The 20,262-nt window shown below is 46.6% G+C and overlaps 1 protein-coding gene across 5 annotated transcripts in view; it reads right to left on the bottom strand.

Annotated features, from left to right (window-relative positions):
* LOC147692727 (cyclin-dependent kinase 17-like) overlaps positions 1-20,262 on the bottom strand; it is a 600,938-nt gene that overhangs the window by 200,298 nt on the left and 380,378 nt on the right. For all 5 annotated transcript variants that reach the window (XM_086938922.1, XM_086938918.1, XM_086938917.1 and 2 more), the window contains one exon: positions 14,796-14,893. In XM_086938922.1, coding sequence (XP_086795048.1) covers positions 14,796-14,893 — 98 coding nt within the window. The remainder of the gene's footprint in view (positions 1-14,795; positions 14,894-20,262) is intronic.

Raw genomic sequence — 20,262 nt, 5'->3', positions numbered from 1 at the left:
AGCCATTGCTAAAGCTAAACTGAATCCATCACATAAATAAGGGATAATGGATAAATTAAGTAAAGATCTATCTACTTCAAAGAACACTATGGAACCACTATTGGGGCCCTGCTAACTTCTTATGGCACTATTTTTAAACTCTGAGGAGGGATATTTGATCCTGAGAAATCCCCCAAAAGATTAAACTTTCCTGATTACACTGGGGTTGTCCAAAGGCAAAGTCCTATACACAAGTTAGGCAAAATCCTCAAGGCATGGACCTTGGGTAATAATCCAGTCAACGTTATTTATTATTATTATTATTATTATTTTAATGAGTCCAGAACAGGCTTTGTCCTAGGTGGGTAGAGACATTCGATGGATGAGAGTGAGAAAATAGCTGCAAAGAACCATTCAAGACTAACAGATGTGTTTACTCCCAAGGAAAAGCAACCCGTGTTAACTTAACAGATCAAGAACTGGGAAGAGAAACAGGGATCCCAAACACTTAGAAAACCCGAAAGAAAATATGCCAGGAGCAAGACACTCCACTATCTCAGAAAGAGTGCAGGAGGAAACAGATGAGGTTCTATCGGACCAGGGAGTTGGCCATGACCCTATAGAATCTGAAGAAAAGAGGTCCCTCCAAGAGGAGGCATTATACCATGTCATGCTGTGTTGGGAGACGAAACTACACAAGCTGGTAAGAAACGGACACAATAGCAGACTACTGAATGGAGCCGTGTGAGAATCCCAGATGGACTGGAATGATCTAACAAGACAATGGCTAAGAGCAATATTCTTTTATATGACACTAGACACTTCCAGGCGCATGAGTGTACTATTTTTTTTTTTTTTTAAATATATTTTTATTGCAGGAATCAGTAAATCAGTACAGTAGCGACCAGCATTGTATTATAAGCAACATATACAGAATAAAGCCCTCTGGCCCCCCTCCGTAAAGTCTGTACACAGCCAACCGGCCCACAACCCTGGGGTCGGGCGGCAAAATGCAACAGGGGTCCGTAGGATGCTGGAGCTGGTCCGGATAATACACTGTCCGTCATCTGCTTTTCCAAACAAACCCAAAACCCCCAAAATAACCCCCCCCCAAAATATCTACTAACTGAGAAAACCCCCCTCCCCCCCCCACCACCAGCGCCAGGGAGCTATCAACATAGGATCTGCTATTTGACCCACGGGGAAGGTAATAAGACTGTCAGTGCTGACGTTCATCGGGACTCGGGGCGAGTCGCTTCTTCACTTTCGGAGTCGCTGGGGGCACAATAATCCCCGAGGGCCTGCACTAGCATTTCCCACTCCAACGCGGCCTCCTGCGCCTTCTCATTACCCTGTCTCCAAGCCAGTTGATATCTCAGCGCGCTCTCTCCCGCCGCCCACTTCAAAAGCTCACTGTGCCATCTGCTGCCCACCGGACCAGTTCGTGCCTTCCAGTTTCTGGTCACCTCTCGCTTAGCAAGGAGGAGCCCCAGGTCAATAAATTTACTGGAAATTTTATTCCGAGGGGTGTGGGGGAACCAGTGTAAGAGCCCCACCGCCGCGTCGAATGATAAGAGCCTCCCCGTCACCTCCTCCAGAGTCGCCGCTACCTCCTGCCAGTAGGACGTCAGTCCCGGACAGGCCCATAACATGTGTAGGAGGTCCGCCTCCTGAGCCGGGCATCTAGGGCATTCCGCTGAAGCCGTGGCAAAATAACGCCTGATTTTCACCGGGGTCAGGTACGCTCTATGGAGAACATAATAGTGGACCAGTTGGAAACGGGCGCTACGTGTGCCCTTCCAGGCACGTCTCACCAACTGGGCCCAGGTCGTCTCCGGGATCTCTCTGCCAATGTCCTCCTCCCAGCGGGTCCTCAATGTGGTGAGAGGAACCAATCCCTCGGCAATCAACCTGCCGTAGAGGCAAGTGACCGCCTTCACCGTGCCCGCCGACATCATTACGTACTGGCACACCTGAGACAAGTGGGGTTCCTCCGGCCCGTTCTGCCAGTGTGCCTGGATCGCTCGCACAATGGCCGAGTGCAGCAGAAAGTCGCCCCGGGAGATCCCGAAGCGGTCAATGAGATCCTGAAAGGACAAGAGCGCACCGTCCTCGTACAGATCACCGACGAGCTGTAAACCGGAATCCTCCCAGGCCGCCAATCGTGACCAATCCCCTCCATGGGGGAGGGCCGTCAGCATCCCCAACGGTATTTCAGGCGCATATGGTGTTCTCAGTTGGCCTCTGGCGTGAGCCCGATTCCAACACAGTCGGATAGTCCGTTCCTCCATCGACAAGTCCCGCAGGACCAAGCGTTGTCGCAGCGCTATAAAGGAGAGAACATGCCTGGCCATACCCGTCCCTCTACCGTCTTCCGGGCCCCTGAACTCCCTGGCGATCTCCTGGGTGAAGGTCTGGAGCTGCGCCGCCAGATAGTACTTCTCGAAGTCCGGCACAGCGAGCCCCCCCTCGTCTTTCGGCCTCATCAAGGTATTAAGGGCCACCCGCCGCCGGCCCGTTCCCCAGAGGAACCCGACCACTATAGAGCGTAAGCGACGAAACGTGGCCGGTGGGACCCAGATCGGCAAAGTTCGGAAGTAATACAATAACCGGGGAAGCGCCACCATTTTGAGCAGGGCGATACGTCCCGCCACTGAGAGCGGCAGCGTGGCCCAAAAGTCCATGCAACCTCGGAGTGCTCGAATGCAGCGGGCAATGTTCCCATCTAGGAGGTCGGGTTGGTCGTGGTAAACGAATACCCCAAGGTACTTAAAGCAGTCGGGCTCCCATCTAATCTCCCTACTTAGCGCAGGGGTGGGGGTACCCCTGCGTACCGGAAAAAGACAGGTCTTAGACCAATTCACTCGGAGGCCCGAGACCGCTCCGAACTCCGTGAGCGCCAATTCCGCTCCCCGTAAAGCGTCGACCGGGTCCTCCAGGAAGAGCAACAGGTCGTCTGCATATAGCGAGACATAATGCGGGCCCGCAGCCGTCCATAAGCCCGTATAGTGGGCTCCCGAGCGAAGGTGCATCGCCAGTGGCTCCACCGCTAGCGCGAAGAGAAGCGGGGACAAGGAACACCCTTGCCGTGTGCCTCGTTCCACCGGATACCGTGATGAAATCAATGGGCCCGATCGGACCCTGGCCGAAGCAGAAGCATAAAGAACCGCGGTCCATCTGACAAATCCCTCCCCGAGGCCGAAGCTCCGTAACACCGTGTAGAGGTAGTCCCACTCTAGGCTATCAAAAGCCTTCTCCAGGTCCACCGACAAAACTACCGGGGACGGGGCATCCACAAATGGTTCCCCTAGCAAGCGGAACAACCGTCGAATATTCATAGTCGTGTTCCGCCGCGGGATGAAGCCGGCCTGGTCCTCGTGCACCAGGGAACTCATATGTCCCATCAGCCTCGAGGCCAAGATGCTGCTCAATATTTTGTAGTCCACCGTCAGCATTGATAGGGGACGGTAGGACCCCGGGTCGGATGAGTCTCGGCCCGGTTTGAGGAGAGGAACCACCAACGCTTCACACATCGAGCTCGGGAGTCGCCCCAGCCTCTTCGCCTCCCTGTAGACCACCAGTAACCGAGGGGCTAAGAGGTCAGCGTAAGCTGCATAGAACTTTACTGGTAGGCCATCTAGGCCCGGGGTCTTGTTCCTCGCCATCCGTTTGATAGCCCCGCGGATCTCCCCCAAGTCGATATCGGAACCCAGAGTTTTCGCCACTTCCTGCCCCACTGTGCGGAGCTCCAGTGGGCGAAGATAATTATCGAGCCGGTCTGGGTCGCGTGCGGAGCGACTGCGGTATAAACATTCATAATAATGCCGGAAGCAACCAAGAATCTCCGGTTGGGTGCATACCTCGGTCCCGTCAGCCCCACGCATATTTGTCGTCGTCTGGGACTGGCGCGTAGGGTTGGCCAACCACGCCAGCAACGCGCTCGACCTGTCTCCCTCCGCGATAGACCGGACCGTATAGGCCTTATAATCAAAACAGCGGAGCCGTTCGACCTCCACCGCTACCCTCTCCCTCGCCTCCGCCGTTTGTGCTTGTAATTCCGGGTGTCCGGGGCGGCTAACTTCAAGCTCGCGGAGTGCCCGGTCCGCCGTGTCCAAATCAGCCAGTATGACGCGCCTCATGCCCACCTTTTTAGAGATACAGTAGCCCCTCACCACTACCTTAAAAGCGTCCCATTCTAACGCCCTAGTACTCGCGGAGCCGCCGTTGGACGCAAAATAATCCGATATTCTCTCCCCCAGGTCCGCCTTGAAGACACTGTCCTCGAGGATCTCGGGTCGCATCTTCCAGGTGGGAACCGCCGGCGTCCCAGGAAACCAGCGAATGTCCAGTAGGAGGGGGTTATGGTCCGAGATGGTCCTCGATAAGTACTCCGATCGGACCGCTGCCGAAACCAGTTCGGGCGAACCAAGAAAGCCATCCAGTCTGACATGCAGCTCATGGAGGCTCGAGTAATATGAATAATCCCTAGATGCGGGGTGATGCGCCCTCCAAATGTCCGTCAAATCCCAGCGGGTCTGCCAATCCTGACGACTCTTAGCCGTGCGACGGACCGGGGAATCGGGGAGCGGGGGATGCGAGCGGTCTATGTCCACATCCACTACGGAGTTAAAGTCTCCCCCCAACAGGAGGGGCCCGGCGAAAAAGTGGGCCAACGAGCCCGATAACCTGGAAAGGAAGGCAGTCTGGTCCACATTAGGAGCGTACACACAGCAAACGTTCAGGTCCCTCCCTCCTAGAGTGCCTGAGATGGCCACGAAACGCCCCTCTGGATCCAACACTGTCCTCGTGACCTGGAAGGGGACCCCTGCCCTGATCCATATTAGCGCCCCCCTGGCATAAGCAGAGTACGACGTGGAAAAGACCTGCCCCCGCCATCTACGCTGAAGCGCCGCCCCTTCCGCCTTGTTCAGATGCGTTTCCTGCAGCAGCGCCATTTGCACTCCCCTACGCACTAAATAAGCATGGACCTTGTGGCGCCTGGACATAGTGTGAAGCCCCCTCACGTTCCAAGTAACACATTTCAAGTTAGCAACATCAGCCATTGTCCCAGATTGTTCTTGCACAGTCCCCCCATCCGGGTCCCCACAAAGCAAAGGCATCAATCCTCCCAGCGCTGATGGCGGCCATTTTCCCCAACCAAAACCAAACCACCCAAGAACCAACAAAGCCCCCCCCCACCCACCCCAGAACAGGACCCAAACAGCACCATCTAGATCCCATCCAAACCTCGTCGTACATCAACCCCAGAACCCCCACTAATCCTACGGTCGCCACCGTAGGAAGGCCTTATGGGCCAGGTGCGGGCTGGGCGGAGGCAGTGGGCCCTCGTCGCCCAGGCCACCAGGACTATATCAAGCCCCAAACAGTGTCAAAACCTTCCGGGGCAAAAGCAGAGGCCCCCCAACCCTCTCTCCCGCGTCGTCAGTAATAAAGGACGGCAACCGCCTCCCCCCTGCCGGGCCCCCACCCAAAACAAAGCAGTATACCCCGTTACCCTTGTCCATCTAGAAGGTCTTCCACCGATTTCGGTGTGATCACCGGTGTATGTGTACTATCTGCCACTGAATCCTCCGAGTCCGACGGTGCCCCTGAGCACCCGGGTTTTCTTCCTCCTCGATGACTTCGTCCCTTGCTCCCGACAGTTCCGACAATACTTCCAACACTCCCCTCCGTTCCGACGATGTCTCCGCAGTCGAGGGCCCTCCCGTGCGGCCGCGGCGATTCCTGACCCTCCTGGATCGCCTCCTTTGTTCCGGCTCATCCGCCTGTTGGGACGAGGAGCCAAAACCATCTTTCCCTGTCCGGTATAGCTCGAGCCAGTCACAGACCTCCTCCGGGGTGTCGAAGAACTGGGTTTTGTCATCGACAATGATGCGGAGCCTTGCAGGATATAGGAGTGAATACTGAATGCCCTCGCTCCTGAGTTCGCGCTTAACCGCTAGGAAGGAGAACCGCTTGCGCTGCGTCTCGTAGGTGTAATCAGGGAAGATGTTCACCTGACTGTTTGCAACTTGGAACGGGCCACTGTGCCTGGCGGCATTGAGGATTAAGTCCCTGTCCCGAAAATGCAGCAACCGCGCCACCACCGGCCTCGGGGTACGTCCCTGCTGTGGGGGCCGTGCTGGGACTCTGTGGGCCCGTTCTAGAGTGTAGAAGGAGGACAGACCCTCCAGGACCACCGTGTCTCGGAGCCAAGTCTCCAAGTATCGCACCATGTCGCCATCCTCGATCTTTTCCGGCAGGCCCACCACTCGGATGTTGTTCCTCCTGTTGCGGCCTTCCGCATCCTCCGCCCTCCGTTCGAGGGTCTCAATTCGGGATAAGGCGTCCTTCATCGTCGCAGCCAAGGTTCGCTGCGCCGGCTCCAAAGTTTTCACCGTGCCCTCCACCTCCTTGACCCGGTCTGAAAGTTTACCATGGTCCGCCCTGAGGAGGCCCAGGCTCGTCGCCACCTGAGCAATGTCCTGTTGAAGGGCCGATCTCGTAGCCTCTATCGCCTCTAGGACACGGTCGAACTGTTGCTGCAGCGGCGCTCTACCAGAGCTTTTCGGGTCCCCATGCTCCTCTTTGTCCTGGGCTTCAGAGTCCGAGGTGGTCTGGGTGGATCCCTTGGCTCCTCTAGGTTTCCCCATGCTGCTAGGGGCACTCCGTGAGGGTCCCGGAGTAGGTGTCTCCGTGTACAGGTGTCGATCACGACCTTCCCGGGTGCTTGTCCTCAATTCGGGTATGGGCGACCTCCTTCTCCAGAGCCTGTGGAGACTCCGCCGCTTCGGCTCACGCCACCGCCACGGCGTCCGAGGGCACCGATGGGGGGGCGGAGACAGCCGTCGCCGAGTCGGGCAGACCCGTTCACCCACTATAGCCCCGGGGTGAGGGCCACCAATTCCCTCGGATGATCTGTGGCGCCAGAGTGTCGCGCCTCCCATGTAGGTGGACTGGCCGGGAAGACGTAGCTAGTTGCGGAGTCGCGAGGCGGGCCACCGCTCGGATCGCAGGGCGTCCGCTCCCGGTGCCCTCCACTGCGTGGGCACCCACCCGGCCGTCCAACCGAGTGCAAAACCGTTGCAAAAGGTCCAATCCAATAAATGCCCCATGCCCAGAACAGCCGGGGATGGCGAAGCCGGGCGCCAGTCGCTGCCCACGGCTCTTCTCCAAGTCAGTAGGTCCTCACAGGGGGACAAAGGAGTCCGGGCGCCATGTTGGGTCGCACTCCGCAACTCCGCAAACTTCGGTCCTACTCCGGAACAATCCTTGTCCGATCTCCACCAGGGGCCTCGGCAGGTTACCGTCAGCACACTCAGCAGAATGCGGGGTCCGGGGTGCCCCGCAGCCTCCGATTTTCAGGATAATCCCGGGCTTAGTCCCGGAGCCGAGCTCTCAGGCGACCATCGCCATCGGCGCCCAAGCCACGCCCACGGCGCATGAGTGTACTATGCATACAATCCCATCCAAAAGCAGTGGACGACTCACTATGTATTTGTTAAACGTTTTTGATTATGTTAAGTGGGGGGGATTGGGATCTAGTCATAGATGATGAATTATAGTTCTATGAAAACAGGGTAGTTACCAAATACATGCAATGGATGATTCACTTCATAAATGGATATACATTTGATTACCTAGTTTACACAGCAAGAACAATTCAAAGAGGTGTAGCATTATCAACGAACACCAAGGATCAATTAGTCGAATTGTGTAGACCAATTGGCGAACTCTCCACAGTTCTGCAGCCATAGCCCAGGAGTTCGCCAAATTCTACAAGGCTCTATAAAACCCGGAGATAACCTTAGAGGCGAGGGAGTTCAAGGATTCTATTACTTTACCTGTTTACCCCATATCATTGGAGGCCCAGAAACTGATGAGATTATCAATGCAATCAACCAGTTGCCACCAGGGAAAACATAACACCTAAATGGCCCCTCTTTCAATTTTATACATCAAGGGATCTTTACTATCAAACCATATATGGTGAAACAGGATGATACATTACCCAGTGATGAAAGAAAAACAGTAGGTTTTAATTCCCGAATCTTGTGACCCAATGTGACTCATATAGAACAATCTCACTGCTCAAAGTTAAAGCAAAAATACCTGCCAAAATTCTAGCAATGAAACTTAACAGTAACAACGTTTGATAAACTTCAGAGAGCAACCAGACAATATAAGGAGACTGAATAAATCATTGGCTGGACATTTTATGCACTAGCAGCAATACTCCAGCTGAGTCAATTTCTCATAGCATATACTAGATGTCTATATATTGCCCCCATGGCAAAGGTGCAAATTAATGGAGCTTTTCGGATCCCTTTTCTATTGCACGAGGCAAAACGCAAGACTGCCCACTTTTGCTCCTACATTCTGCCCTCTCCATTGGACCACTAACTGTACTACTAAAATCAGTTTTGCCAAATGTTACAAATCGGCTCATGACAAGAGCCTGGAGATGTCGAACCTGTTGACCTACCGTGTAGCATCATAGAGAGTTAACAGAGATACTTTGACGGCGGACTGCTGTTTCCGCACCTCACGTTACTTTCATTTATATCAAATGTCCTTGCGCAACAAGCCCTGGCATCAGCCGTCAATTGATGCCTCTGTAAATCAGATCCTAAGCAGTAGAGGAGTTGGGCGTGCGCCAAGTGATGAAGTCCAGGAAATCAGTATTCAGTTTTCAAGTAAGTCTTTATTTACAATCAGTTAATTCACTCGGAATTGGTGAATTTATGGTCAACCAACACGTTTCTTTCTCAAGATGAGAACTTCATAAGGGCTCAAAGGATGTGTGTCTTTATTGTAAGTAAGATTTATTGGAAATTATTGCCACTCCTAAGGTACAGTGGTGCAGTACAGCCTAGCTCCAACTAGACCTCTTGCTCGTATTTCAGTTTCAGCTAAGGTGTCATATTCCAAGACTAGCTTGTGTATGCGGGCCAGAATGTCAGCCGATGGGGCCTCTGCGTATCTACGTTCTAGTGTCTGAAGCGCAGTCTCAACTTTGAGAAGCTGCTCTCTAATGTCTTGCAATATGCCCGCCGCAGTGCTAATGCACCCCCCCCCCCCCCGAATCGTTGCTTTAAAAGCCTTCCACAAGGTGGAGGCACTATCCACTGAACCCTTATTGAGTAGAAAGTAGTGTTCTATGACATCCCGCACCGCAGCTTCATACACCGGATCAAGTAGCGCCTCCGAGCGCAGACGCCATGAGAAGGGGGCGACGTACGGCCGTCTGAATCCTTATGTCTAGTTACACTGGATTGTGAGTGCGCTGCAAGTTCGCGACCTCCAATACCCATTCGAGCGCATCTCCACCCAGCAGCCAATAGTCCAATCGCGACCAACTGTTGTGTAGCGGTGTCACGTGCGTTCCCTCTTTCACTATGGCATTTCACACCCTCCACACATCACTCAATCCAAATTCTAGCATAGCACTTTTTACACACTGGGACAGTCTTTTTCTGCACGTTATATCTTTCTGGTACCGTCCTCTATTATGGGGATTTACAGACGATCTTTTAATAGACCCCACACTTTTTAAATTTTATTTCTTATCATCACTTGAGATTTTTCCCAACCTCCTTGTATATCATGTCTTGCATCCCCATTATTAAGTTTAGGATACAATTGGAGCCCCTATATGGTTTGTGTGTTTTATCACTACTGTGTCGACATTATGGATTTATACACTATGGGGTCGATTACAATGTCGGGCGGATACACTCATCAACGGGACAAGTTTCATTCCAACATTTCCCATTGGGAGCATGCATTACCCCGTAAACAGGCCGTAATACATGCTCCCATAGGTAAATGGGAGGTGTTCATCTCTGCACTCTGTGGCAGGCACCTCAAGGTATGTGCCATGGGGTGTAGGGATTAACAGGGCGGAGGCACCATACTGAAGGCTGCACACACAAGGGGGCCCTGCTGGGGGTCCCCAAACACGCTTTCTGACATGGTTTCCATGTCAGACAGGCTAGCATGAACACCATGCCAGAAACCGTGCATCGTAATCCCAAGGACGGAAAGGCCCGCCCTTTAGGATTACGAGTTGGTTCCGACTGGCTCCTTGAGCCCATTGGAAGGCAGCTGGAATGACCACCCTGTTTCAATTCCGACCGGCTGATACATAATCAGCCGGTCGGAATTGAAACCGACGAAGGCGGTCAGAAAACCTCCAACCTCCATCGTCATAGGCCCCTATATTATTCCTTACCATCAGTGTTTCCAAAAGAAGTGTGACCTGAGCCATTTGTTGACATCATAGATATACATGCGGATGTGAATTCCACTGCTTGTTTGAAAAGGATTAATACCCCTATGAAATCCGATCTAAAAAGACCCATAGACATTAGCTTATACACACCTCACTTCACAATTGCCACAGTATTTTGTTTGCATTTTCATCCTGGTGGGATCTACAATTAGTTCTAGATTACTTCTAAATTCTGAGATTGTTCATAGTTTGTTTTAGTTTTTCCTCCACATCAGGTAGCTCCTTGGCAATTTTTTTTTCACAGTCTCCATCTTGAATGATCTGTTTAGTGATCAGGCCTGTTAGTGGCTGCTCTTTCTTTCAGCAGTACGGTTACAACCTGGTAAGCCTCACATCTAATATTTTGAATATGTGTTACATTTTGTATATAGCTTCTAGCATTTTTTGCCTGAGTTGAATTTTGCTTGCCTCATTTATTAGCCTTGCCGAAATTATTTCACAATATTTTTTTTTCTGTAATCAATCTACTGCTGCAAGTATAAAGTGCATGTACCACTGCCCCTCTTTCTTTTAGCTCCATACTTGGTACGTGGGGGGGTCCTTGCCTGAGTCTCTCTCAATTATTCAACTTGGGTGGGAAAATAGATTTGCCTTCATGTCGGCCTGTGCTATTTTTCAATTGTTGTTGGTCTGTGTTCCCTTACAGAATGGTGGCCCCCTTCCAGGGACATTACCTTAATTCCCTTGTCTTAAAGATGTCCCTAGCCAAATTCTAATATATGGGATTGGAACATTGACATTCCTTAAATCCACAGATGGACCAAGAAATAATCTAAATCAAATGCATACATAGTTAGTTTCCATAATATATTAAATTGCAATAGATCTTCTCGCCATACATCACTTTTCACTGTGCTATTGCACATTTTTCCGATTTGATTTTATGTTTATAAAGCGCGGACTAATGCCCGAGGGCGTCTAGGTGCAACAACCTGAATAACACTTAAAAAAAAAAAAAAAGGAGAATAGCTAAGAACAGCAAAAGACTGAAGCCGTCATAGAACATGACTACAGGGTGAAAATCCAGATCTTAAGGCCCTTCCTGAATGGAAGCAGTTCCGAATAGTTCTTCGGATCGGTGGGTATGGTGTGCCACAATTTAGACGTTGTGAAACAAAAGCTGATACCTCCCCATCTAGTTAGCGGATATCTTGGGATCACAGCCAAGCTGGCTTTAGTTGGGCAAAGGTTTCTTTGTGGGGTATACCAGTGGAAAATATACATTAGATATACTGATCCAGAATTGTGTAATGCCCTAGAGGGAAATACAGAGGGTTTTGAAATCTATTTGTTTCTTCATGGATAGCCGATGCAGAGAACAAAGTGATTGATTGGCAGACTGATGCCTGGGAGTGCCTGTCAGTTATCATGTAGCTACGTTCTGATGAAACTGTAACCAGTGGCCTAACACAAGCTCGCGAAGCCACCGCGGTACAGGGGGGAGGGGGGCCTGAGCTGCAGGGGGCCTCCTCAGCACAGTACTTTGGCCAGCCAGCTCCTAATTAAATATGAAGCTGGGAGCCCTCCATGTACCTTGTAGGGGGGCCCCCTCAAGTTGTGTTTAGCCACTGCTTGCAACTTGTTAATCAAACCTTTCTGTAGATTGACCAAGAGGGCATTACAGTAGTCTAATCTAGAAAGGATGAGAGCAGAGACAACTGCTTTTTGGAGATCCAGAGATATGAAAAGAATTCCTTAACATTTTTAAAGTGTAGAAAATGAAGAAGGTGATGGCATTAATCTGAAGTTTAAAGGATAGGCCTGTGTCAAAAATTACTCCGAGATACTTTGCTTTTGATGCAGGAGTGGGGAGGTTCCCCAGTTCCTGGGTCCACCAATTAAGTGACCAGAAGAATACATATGATCCAAACAGCATGACCTCAGTCTTACCAGAGTTCACTTATACAATTCTCCAACATCCACTTGTGTCCCTGTTGCACGCAATTACGGAACCAGGTCGCTGTTTACTGGATATTGCTGATTACAGAAACAACAATTTGGGTGTCGTTTGTGTATGATAACATCGCAAATCCTAAAGGATTTGATGAGTGCAAGGAGGGTGATGTACAAATTAAAAAGTGAGGGGCTTAAGGAGGAACCCTGCGGAACACCACAGGGAAGATGAAAGGGAGGGGATTCAAAATCATTGAATTCCTCTGAATACTGTCGCTCAGTTAGATAAGATTTCAGTAGGGATAAGACTTGCACTTCAAATTATTTTGTCACCATTCTTTTACAGAAAATGTTTGACTCCATGCTCTTTTTTTGATATATAATATATTAAAATTTGAAATAATTTTTACACACAGGTCTTCAACATTTATTGCATTTTAAATATTATTTATTGAGTTTTTCAGAAAAAGAAATCTTAACCAAGAAAGAAAGAAACCTTCCTTACCCACTGTGGACCTTGTTCTCTTATATTTAAGGTTGATTTGAAAGTACACATATAAATATCAATATTACCCACTGGCGTGTACCACCTCGGCATAAATGTCTCCAAGCAGCATAATAAACATAACCATTTGCAGTACATTCTCGCAATGCCGATATTTTGCATTTCACATCCAGCATGTTAATACTTTCAGTTGCATTCATTTCCGTTATTTACACTTACAAGGGTGACATGCAACAATTAAGAACATTCATGGGGGGAGGTCTCTCACTTAATTTCTTATAGAATGCCTTTGGTGTAGTTTCCAATATTTCTAATCGAATACATTTGGTAATTTACATAGAAATGGACCATAACGTTGCCACATCGTCACTGCCGTTTGAACAGATTCCACTCTCCATGCCTTAATTTACTGCGCAACCACCAACTTCCAGGGCTTTGCTATTGTACACTTCACGAGTATTAACATCAGGTTAATAAATAATCCTTTGTATTCCTCTTTACTCCCCTGTGTGAATGCTCCCAACAATAAGGTGTCTGGTGACACTGGTACTGGGCTGTCTACAGCTACATTTATCAGTGTTAAATCTTCATCCACTATTCCTCTATAATGGGGCACGCACATAGCATATGACAGTGGTCTGCATTGGGTGAGGGGAATCTTGTACACTGCCTATGCCAAACATCCTATGTATTGTTTTACTTTTGGAGATGCTGGCAACATTTGTACATGCTGCCTTGAGGTCTCCATGAGTTGGACACAGAAGTGTGAGACTATTCTGCTTCCTGCTCCCACTGTCACTATATCGTCTAGTGGACTGTTAGGCTGCAGGTTAAATTTTGTCTTTGTGCCATGCAAACATATGAGATGAACAAATGCCCGCCTGAAAGGTAAGGAATTGTCCAGATGGGGATCCCATACTCTTCTTGCATCCCCCAAAGCCTTTCTAAATACGTGTCCCCAATTATTTCAAATGGTGAATTCTCCCAAACTGTCCAAAACAAACTTTGCACTGACGTCAGCCCAGTGTTTTAGGCATTTAAGTGGAATTCCAGGGGAATGTGATTGCTTAACGTCCTTCTAATTGGACTATTTATACCAACAATGGTCAATACAAACAACAGTTTGGGTATTCGGGCATCCTTTGTTTTCACTTCAAACACCATTCCCCATAATATGTCTGAAGTTACGTAGACCAGATAATTTGCTTCCCTTCAGCACTTACTGCATATAACCATATAACACAACTTATGTTTTCTGCGTGGAACATTCTTTTCCAGTAGTCATACACAGTTCCCACATGGAATTTTGGGTTGCCTCCTTATTCTAAATAGAGGACTGCAGAAGTCTACAAGATATGACATGGGGCAAAAATGTGGATTGGGAGCAATGACTACCATGCTTCATTGTTTACCCATGCTGAGGTACAATTAATGAAAAATTGAAGACACTGACCAGTTCAGTGCAAGAGGTCATCAATAACAATGGATTATGGGCCGCTCATGTTCCACTGCTATCATATTTAACTAGGCAAAGTAAAATAATTCAATTGAATTAAAGTTCTAAAATTGTGCTTACTGTGAAATGTGAACACACATTAGTTGAAACACATGCAGAAAAAAGGGACCAGTTTCTGTACCAAAACCCCAGACTTGTGTTAGTTTCTTCTGCATCTTCTGGAGCATACCCCATCCATTCGGATTCTTTAACATACATAAATATTGTGTTTCCCTTGCTCTAAAGAAAGTCAAACACCATGTCATAATCATTCAAATGTGTAGCTCAATAGGACTTTTAGACCACCAAGTTTGACATTTTACTTCACACAGATACTGGATCAGACTTGCAGGTTTTCTGATGTAATGTGTAGCTCACAGAAGATAACATTACAAAGCTTGTATTCAACTGAGACATGTTATTTTAATACTTCTCTATTGCTAGGAGAACTCGACAGTATTTTGGAGACTATCAAGTCTTGGAAACATGGAAACATTACTGACCATTATCATTGTACTAACAAGAAAATGACCCAATGAATGAGGGGGAGACGGGAGTATTTAATGAGGCAGAAACACAATGAGGCTAGCACAATTATCAGGACTGTAAATATGAAACATCTTTCTTACCCAGAGTCTTAAATATCAGATGCAATTCATCTTCTACAGTTGAACCTGGAAAAAGTGGTCTCCCCGTTGCCATTTCGCAAAATATACAGCCTACGCCCCTGTGGAATTAAAAGACAAGCTAACTCAGTCGTAAAAACACATTGCAAGAACATAATACACTTTCTGTGTTTTTACATTAAAAATGGTTAACATCTGTAGAGCCATCATCTCTTCATTCATGTGAGTGGAGAGAAGCGTTTGCTAAAGTCTTTGGGGGTGAAGGGTGGGGGAAAAGATTAAAACGTAAGTACTTCATGAAGGATGTTCCGTTATTCATCACAAGATTGAAAGCCAAATAGCTACAAACGTATCGCTCTGAAAAAGAAACATCCTTCCTTATTTAATGCCTTTGTGAAACAATGCACAGACAACGTATAAAACAGTGTGTAAAATTCGGAGATGTTATCATAGATGACCTGAAGCTACACTGAAACCTATTCTTAGATCACTGCTGAAGAAATTGGCACCGAAATTTGAAGTCCTGTCTAAATACAGCCACATATCCGATATGCCCTACATGGCTAAGATACTGGAGCATACAGACTTTTGCCAGACATCTGTTTCCATCAAGTACAATTAACTGCTACACCCTCTTCAAGTGGGCTTTCGCCCTAGGTGTAGCACAAGGGTAGTTGTGATTCTAGCACTACACAAACTACAATAATATACAGATGCCAAACTTCCTGCAGCACTAATTCTTTTGGCCCTTTTATCAGCCTTCGATATAGTCCATCATCAGGTATTGCTAGATTATTACAGTATTGATGGCCAGACCTAGTGTTTACAGCTTTATGTCTAAAAGGGCATATTAAGTCACAGCTGGAACTATTTCTTCTATATTCCACTTGTTATTGTGCAGAGTCCCCCCAGGAGTCAATATTGTACCCTCTATTATTCAATCTATATGAGGCCCCACTGATTCATTCATAGAGGTTGGTTTTGTACATGTATGCTAACGACATTTGCATCACTTTAAAAATCACTAAAGATCCTGAAGTCACAGCCATTCAATTGTACTCTTTTGTCACTAGACTGAACCCTGGGGAGGTACAATGGTAATATGCAGCCTCAAATAAAATATAAAAAATGTTTCTGCATGGAGAGCTGGGACAGCTGGTGGAGGATGAGTGGATGCTGTTGGGATCTTTGCTCAAACTGACATCCTTAAGAATATCTTTAATTTGTCTGCGAGACAGAGATGTCTCCGGTAATATAATGCCACATCTAATTTCTAGGTACAACAGCAGAAAAAAATAGCTAGCCCAAAAGATCTTAGACACAAGAGGCCTTAGATGGGCTATTAACTATCTTCAAATTCTTTTGTGTGACACAAAGATGATTGAAGCACACTGCATTTTCTGAAAGCAAGTTTTGGAGCGGATTTTGTAATGGACTAAGGAAAATCATATTCTATCTGACCTACAGGCAAGCTTTCGGTCAAAACCCAGCTAGATGAACCAGGTTTTTAACTTCCTTCTGATTAATGGGCAAAACCGCAGATATTGGTGGGGGAGATCGTTTTGTGGCATTCATCAACTACCAAGCTCCTTTTAATTTGGTTCCTAGAAAGAAACTATGGGAGGTCCAACATGAGGATGGGACCCCTTGTAACTTACTAATTATAATCATGTGCAACCACAAGGAGAATTATAATAGAGTTCGTTGTGGCACAAGATGGGAGCTAACCCAACCACTTTGCACTGACAAGGGTGTGCGCCAGGGCTGTGCCTTGGCACCTACCCTCTCCCTTCTTTATATTAAAAACAGCATTAAGTATTTGTTAATTTTGTCAACCATTTCCCTAGCTCGGCAGGCCAGAAAGTTTCGGCTCTTTTTTACCGCTGATACCCTCTTACTGGCCAAAACTAAGATGGGTCTTCAAATCCTTGTGGATCATTTCAGCCTGGTCTGCTCTGAATATGGCCCTTAAATTAATTCTACAAAAACTTAACAGATGACCTTTTCTAAGGAGAAAAGAGCGAAGGGCACTGTATGCCTAGAAAAGGAAGTTCTGGAAAGGATCAGGAGTTTGAGTACCTATGGATTCACCTGGCAGATTCTGGCTCTTGGGCCCCACAGAGCCTTAAAAGCTTACATATGATAAATCATAGAGCCGTGCAATCCTCCGGCTCGTAAAAAGGGCCTCTTGGTTCCCAATTCTTCCAGCTATGGAAATCTACAAGATGCGAGCAAGGGGTGCGCATTATATGGTGCTGAACTATGGGGCCACTGTAACTGGGCATTACTGAAAATAACTTCATTAGAGCCCTTATAGGTTTAGGGAGGAGAACACACTTGGTGCCATTAACTTTGGACATGGGTATGAACCCTGTTATAGTGCTGCTGCTCTGAGGCAGCTACTTTCTTGGGCGAGTATTTGGGTTACCAGTGAACTACTTCATTATAGAGAGCGACTTGGCAAAAATATCAAACTGCAATTGTCCATGAAGATAAAGTGGCTGGTTTATGGTAAGAATCCAGATATAAGCCTAGATCTTAGTAGAGAGCTGCTGTCCAAAGCGACTCGTCCAGTTGCACAGGCAGCCTCACCAGACATTTTTTATTGCATATATCTGTGCCTAAAAATTGAGGAATGTTTAACTTTTATTCATTCGGTGGGTGCCCTTTCACTGATTTTGAAATATAGATATGGGACCCTGCCAATTGCAACCTATACTTCAGCACAGGACCTGACAAATGTTGGCACTAGCGTTGTTTTTCTTGTATTTTTCTAAACTAAACAGAATAGATGTTTTTCTGTTCACAATATGACAACCCTAGAAGTAAGTGTATTGTCGCCTTATGATGGTGCCTGAATTTTTCTGATAGAAAGCAAGCCCTTAGGTTCTGTAAAAACGATTCTACAACTTTAGTTGCGGTAGCAGTATCCAAATTATTGTAGCAGCTTGATTCATTAGTCAAAAGCCGTTAACCCAATCTTAATGAATCATTGTGTATTGAGTCTCCCCAATTTATTGTATTATTTGTAAATAAGTGGGAATTCTGGGATTTTTATCTATTATGATCAACTGCAATGTTTTGTTTTTTGATATTTTATATGTTTTAATAACGAAATATATGCTCAATCTGTCAAACTTGGACTGTGAACATGGATACCTTGAGGACTTCCAGAAACCTTAGTATATCAGCTAAGACAACCTACATTGATCTTCTATTAATAGAGTTGGGGTATCAGTCTTAAATCCCTTTTTGGTCTAGTACTGTAGAAAAAGGACAGAAACCCTCATACTTGATGGGGGCTTTTGGTTCTTCCACTGCTCCTTTCATTATCACATTTTCAAGTAGGTGCCTAAGAATCTAGTCCAGGTCATGCGATGAACTGACAGGATATAATTGCTTCAATGCTGGAGCTGAAACCAGGAGCAGTAGACAAGATCCTACCTTTGTTCCGTTCAGTTGTCTATATAAGAGTATCTCTCATTCTATCAAACAAGCAGCATCGATCATTGAAACGAAAGACATGATCAAGGACAGTCCACAACCTGCATTCCAAGGACAGTCCACAACCTGCATTCCATAGGAAATCCTAGGCACTAAATAGATGGTACGTTTTGCTATCATGAAAAACAACAACACTGGCTATCTTGTCTTATTGTTGTCACCAATTACTACCACCATTACAAGGTTGCATAAAAGAACACCTCCAAATTTTACGTCAATATTTGTTCAGCCACATTAGTAAATCTCTGACCACATTATAGCAACAATTAACAGATGTAGTGAACTGTTACTTTTATTACAAAATTAACAAAAAGCCAACAGTCAACATCAATAGAGACAACAAAATACTTTGTCTGCCCTTAGTCTACTCAGCATAATTTCATCATTAGGGCTCCCAGTTTTATGTTTTTATTTTATTTTACTTTTCCGTCTATTTATTTTTTTGGCATTTTATTGGTATTTATCCATATTTATTTTATGTTTTGAGAATAAATGGAATCGTAAAATGGTATATTTACACAAATATTTCACTGCTAAACATACACTCATACTTCGATGCCTGTCACATTTTAGCAAGTTAAGAAGCCAAATATAACAGAACATTACACCAACAGATAAATATTAGCATTATATACAAATATAAGCTAACATGCTTGTACTTATGGGAATCTTATTCTGATTTTAAATCCCCCCCGGTGTCTATCTGCTTAACAGTTGGTATGGAATTTATAAAGGACAACAAGGGAAGTCGCTCACAATTTTCTGTATTTTTCTGCTTTTAAAAATAAATACAGACAGGAAATAGATTTTTTCTGTCTGTATTTATCTGTACAAATCAGTAAAAACGGAAAACCGGAAGCCTTATTCACAATATACTCTCTTACAAAGCAGTCTTATGTGATTCATTCTACAAACGTCAATTTATCTCCAATCTCAATATTCCAATCACTTTAAAAGGGAGGGGTGGAGGATGAGACCCCTTCAAACCTCTCAATTCAAGGAACAATGGATTCATAAATACACGGACTGTTGGAAGGTGGATTATTATTAGTATGGGTTAAGTATGCACCTACCTTTAGCAATAAGGCCACCAACACAATATAAGGCCCAGTCAAGGTCTCAATAAATTAGCCCCTTGATCAACCCTCAGTAGCAGGATGGGAACAGGCAGGCGTAACTTAGGAGACCGGTGTGTAAAGCATTTAAAACACTAATACATTAAATAAGTAAGGCAACATGCAAAAAAAATCCACAACCAATTTATAAACATAGGGAATATTTGTATAATTAAAATGACAAAAATACAATGTAGGGAAACAGAGATATGAATTTTTAAACAAACACATTCTAGAAACTAAAAAACAATAGCGCCAAATTGGGACATCTGGTCGTGCTAGACCAGGACAAAGTCAAAATTTCTGTCCGACCACGATGGGGCCCCGAAAAGATACTCTAAGCAGGAGGCCTCAAGTCAAAATGTTACCTTCACATTAGAAACTTTTCTCAAGGATTTTCTCTCGTCGTCATGCGAGGCTCCTCTTCAGGCTGGGATTCGAGTCGATGAAGGTGTCTTGGATTTGTGTGAGGCCTCAGTGAAATCCTCGAAGTCTTTAGCTCACAGCGAGACGAATCTGAAATCCAAGCGGAGTTGCAGTTCGAAGTCAACGGCTTGGCTCGTTGGCGAGTCGGTCACCTTATGGAGCTTTTTTCACAAAAGTTCTCCAAACTTCAGGAGGTGCTTCCTGAAGTTCCTTCTGGGTGTTCAAAGTACCCACAATCAAAATCCAAAGTTCTAGAGTCTCTGAGTTGCTCCTTGGACCTTGGGACTACAGTTTCCCCCAATGCTCCTGGCCAAATACTTTAGACTCCAACTGAAGGTGGTCGGCTGGGTTCTTATGAAGCTGGAGCTCTTAACATGTTGCTTTCAGGGAGTCCGCTCCTGGTCTTTTTGAAGCAAGGCAAAGTC

The sequence above is a fragment of the Lissotriton vulgaris genome, chromosome 9 (assembly GCF_964263255.1).
Source record: "Lissotriton vulgaris chromosome 9, aLisVul1.2, whole genome shotgun sequence".
Classification (NCBI taxonomy): domain Eukaryota; kingdom Metazoa; phylum Chordata; class Amphibia; order Caudata; family Salamandridae; genus Lissotriton; species Lissotriton vulgaris.
Note: the sequence above shows the minus strand (reverse complement) of the source record. Positions and strands in the feature narration are given on the sequence as shown.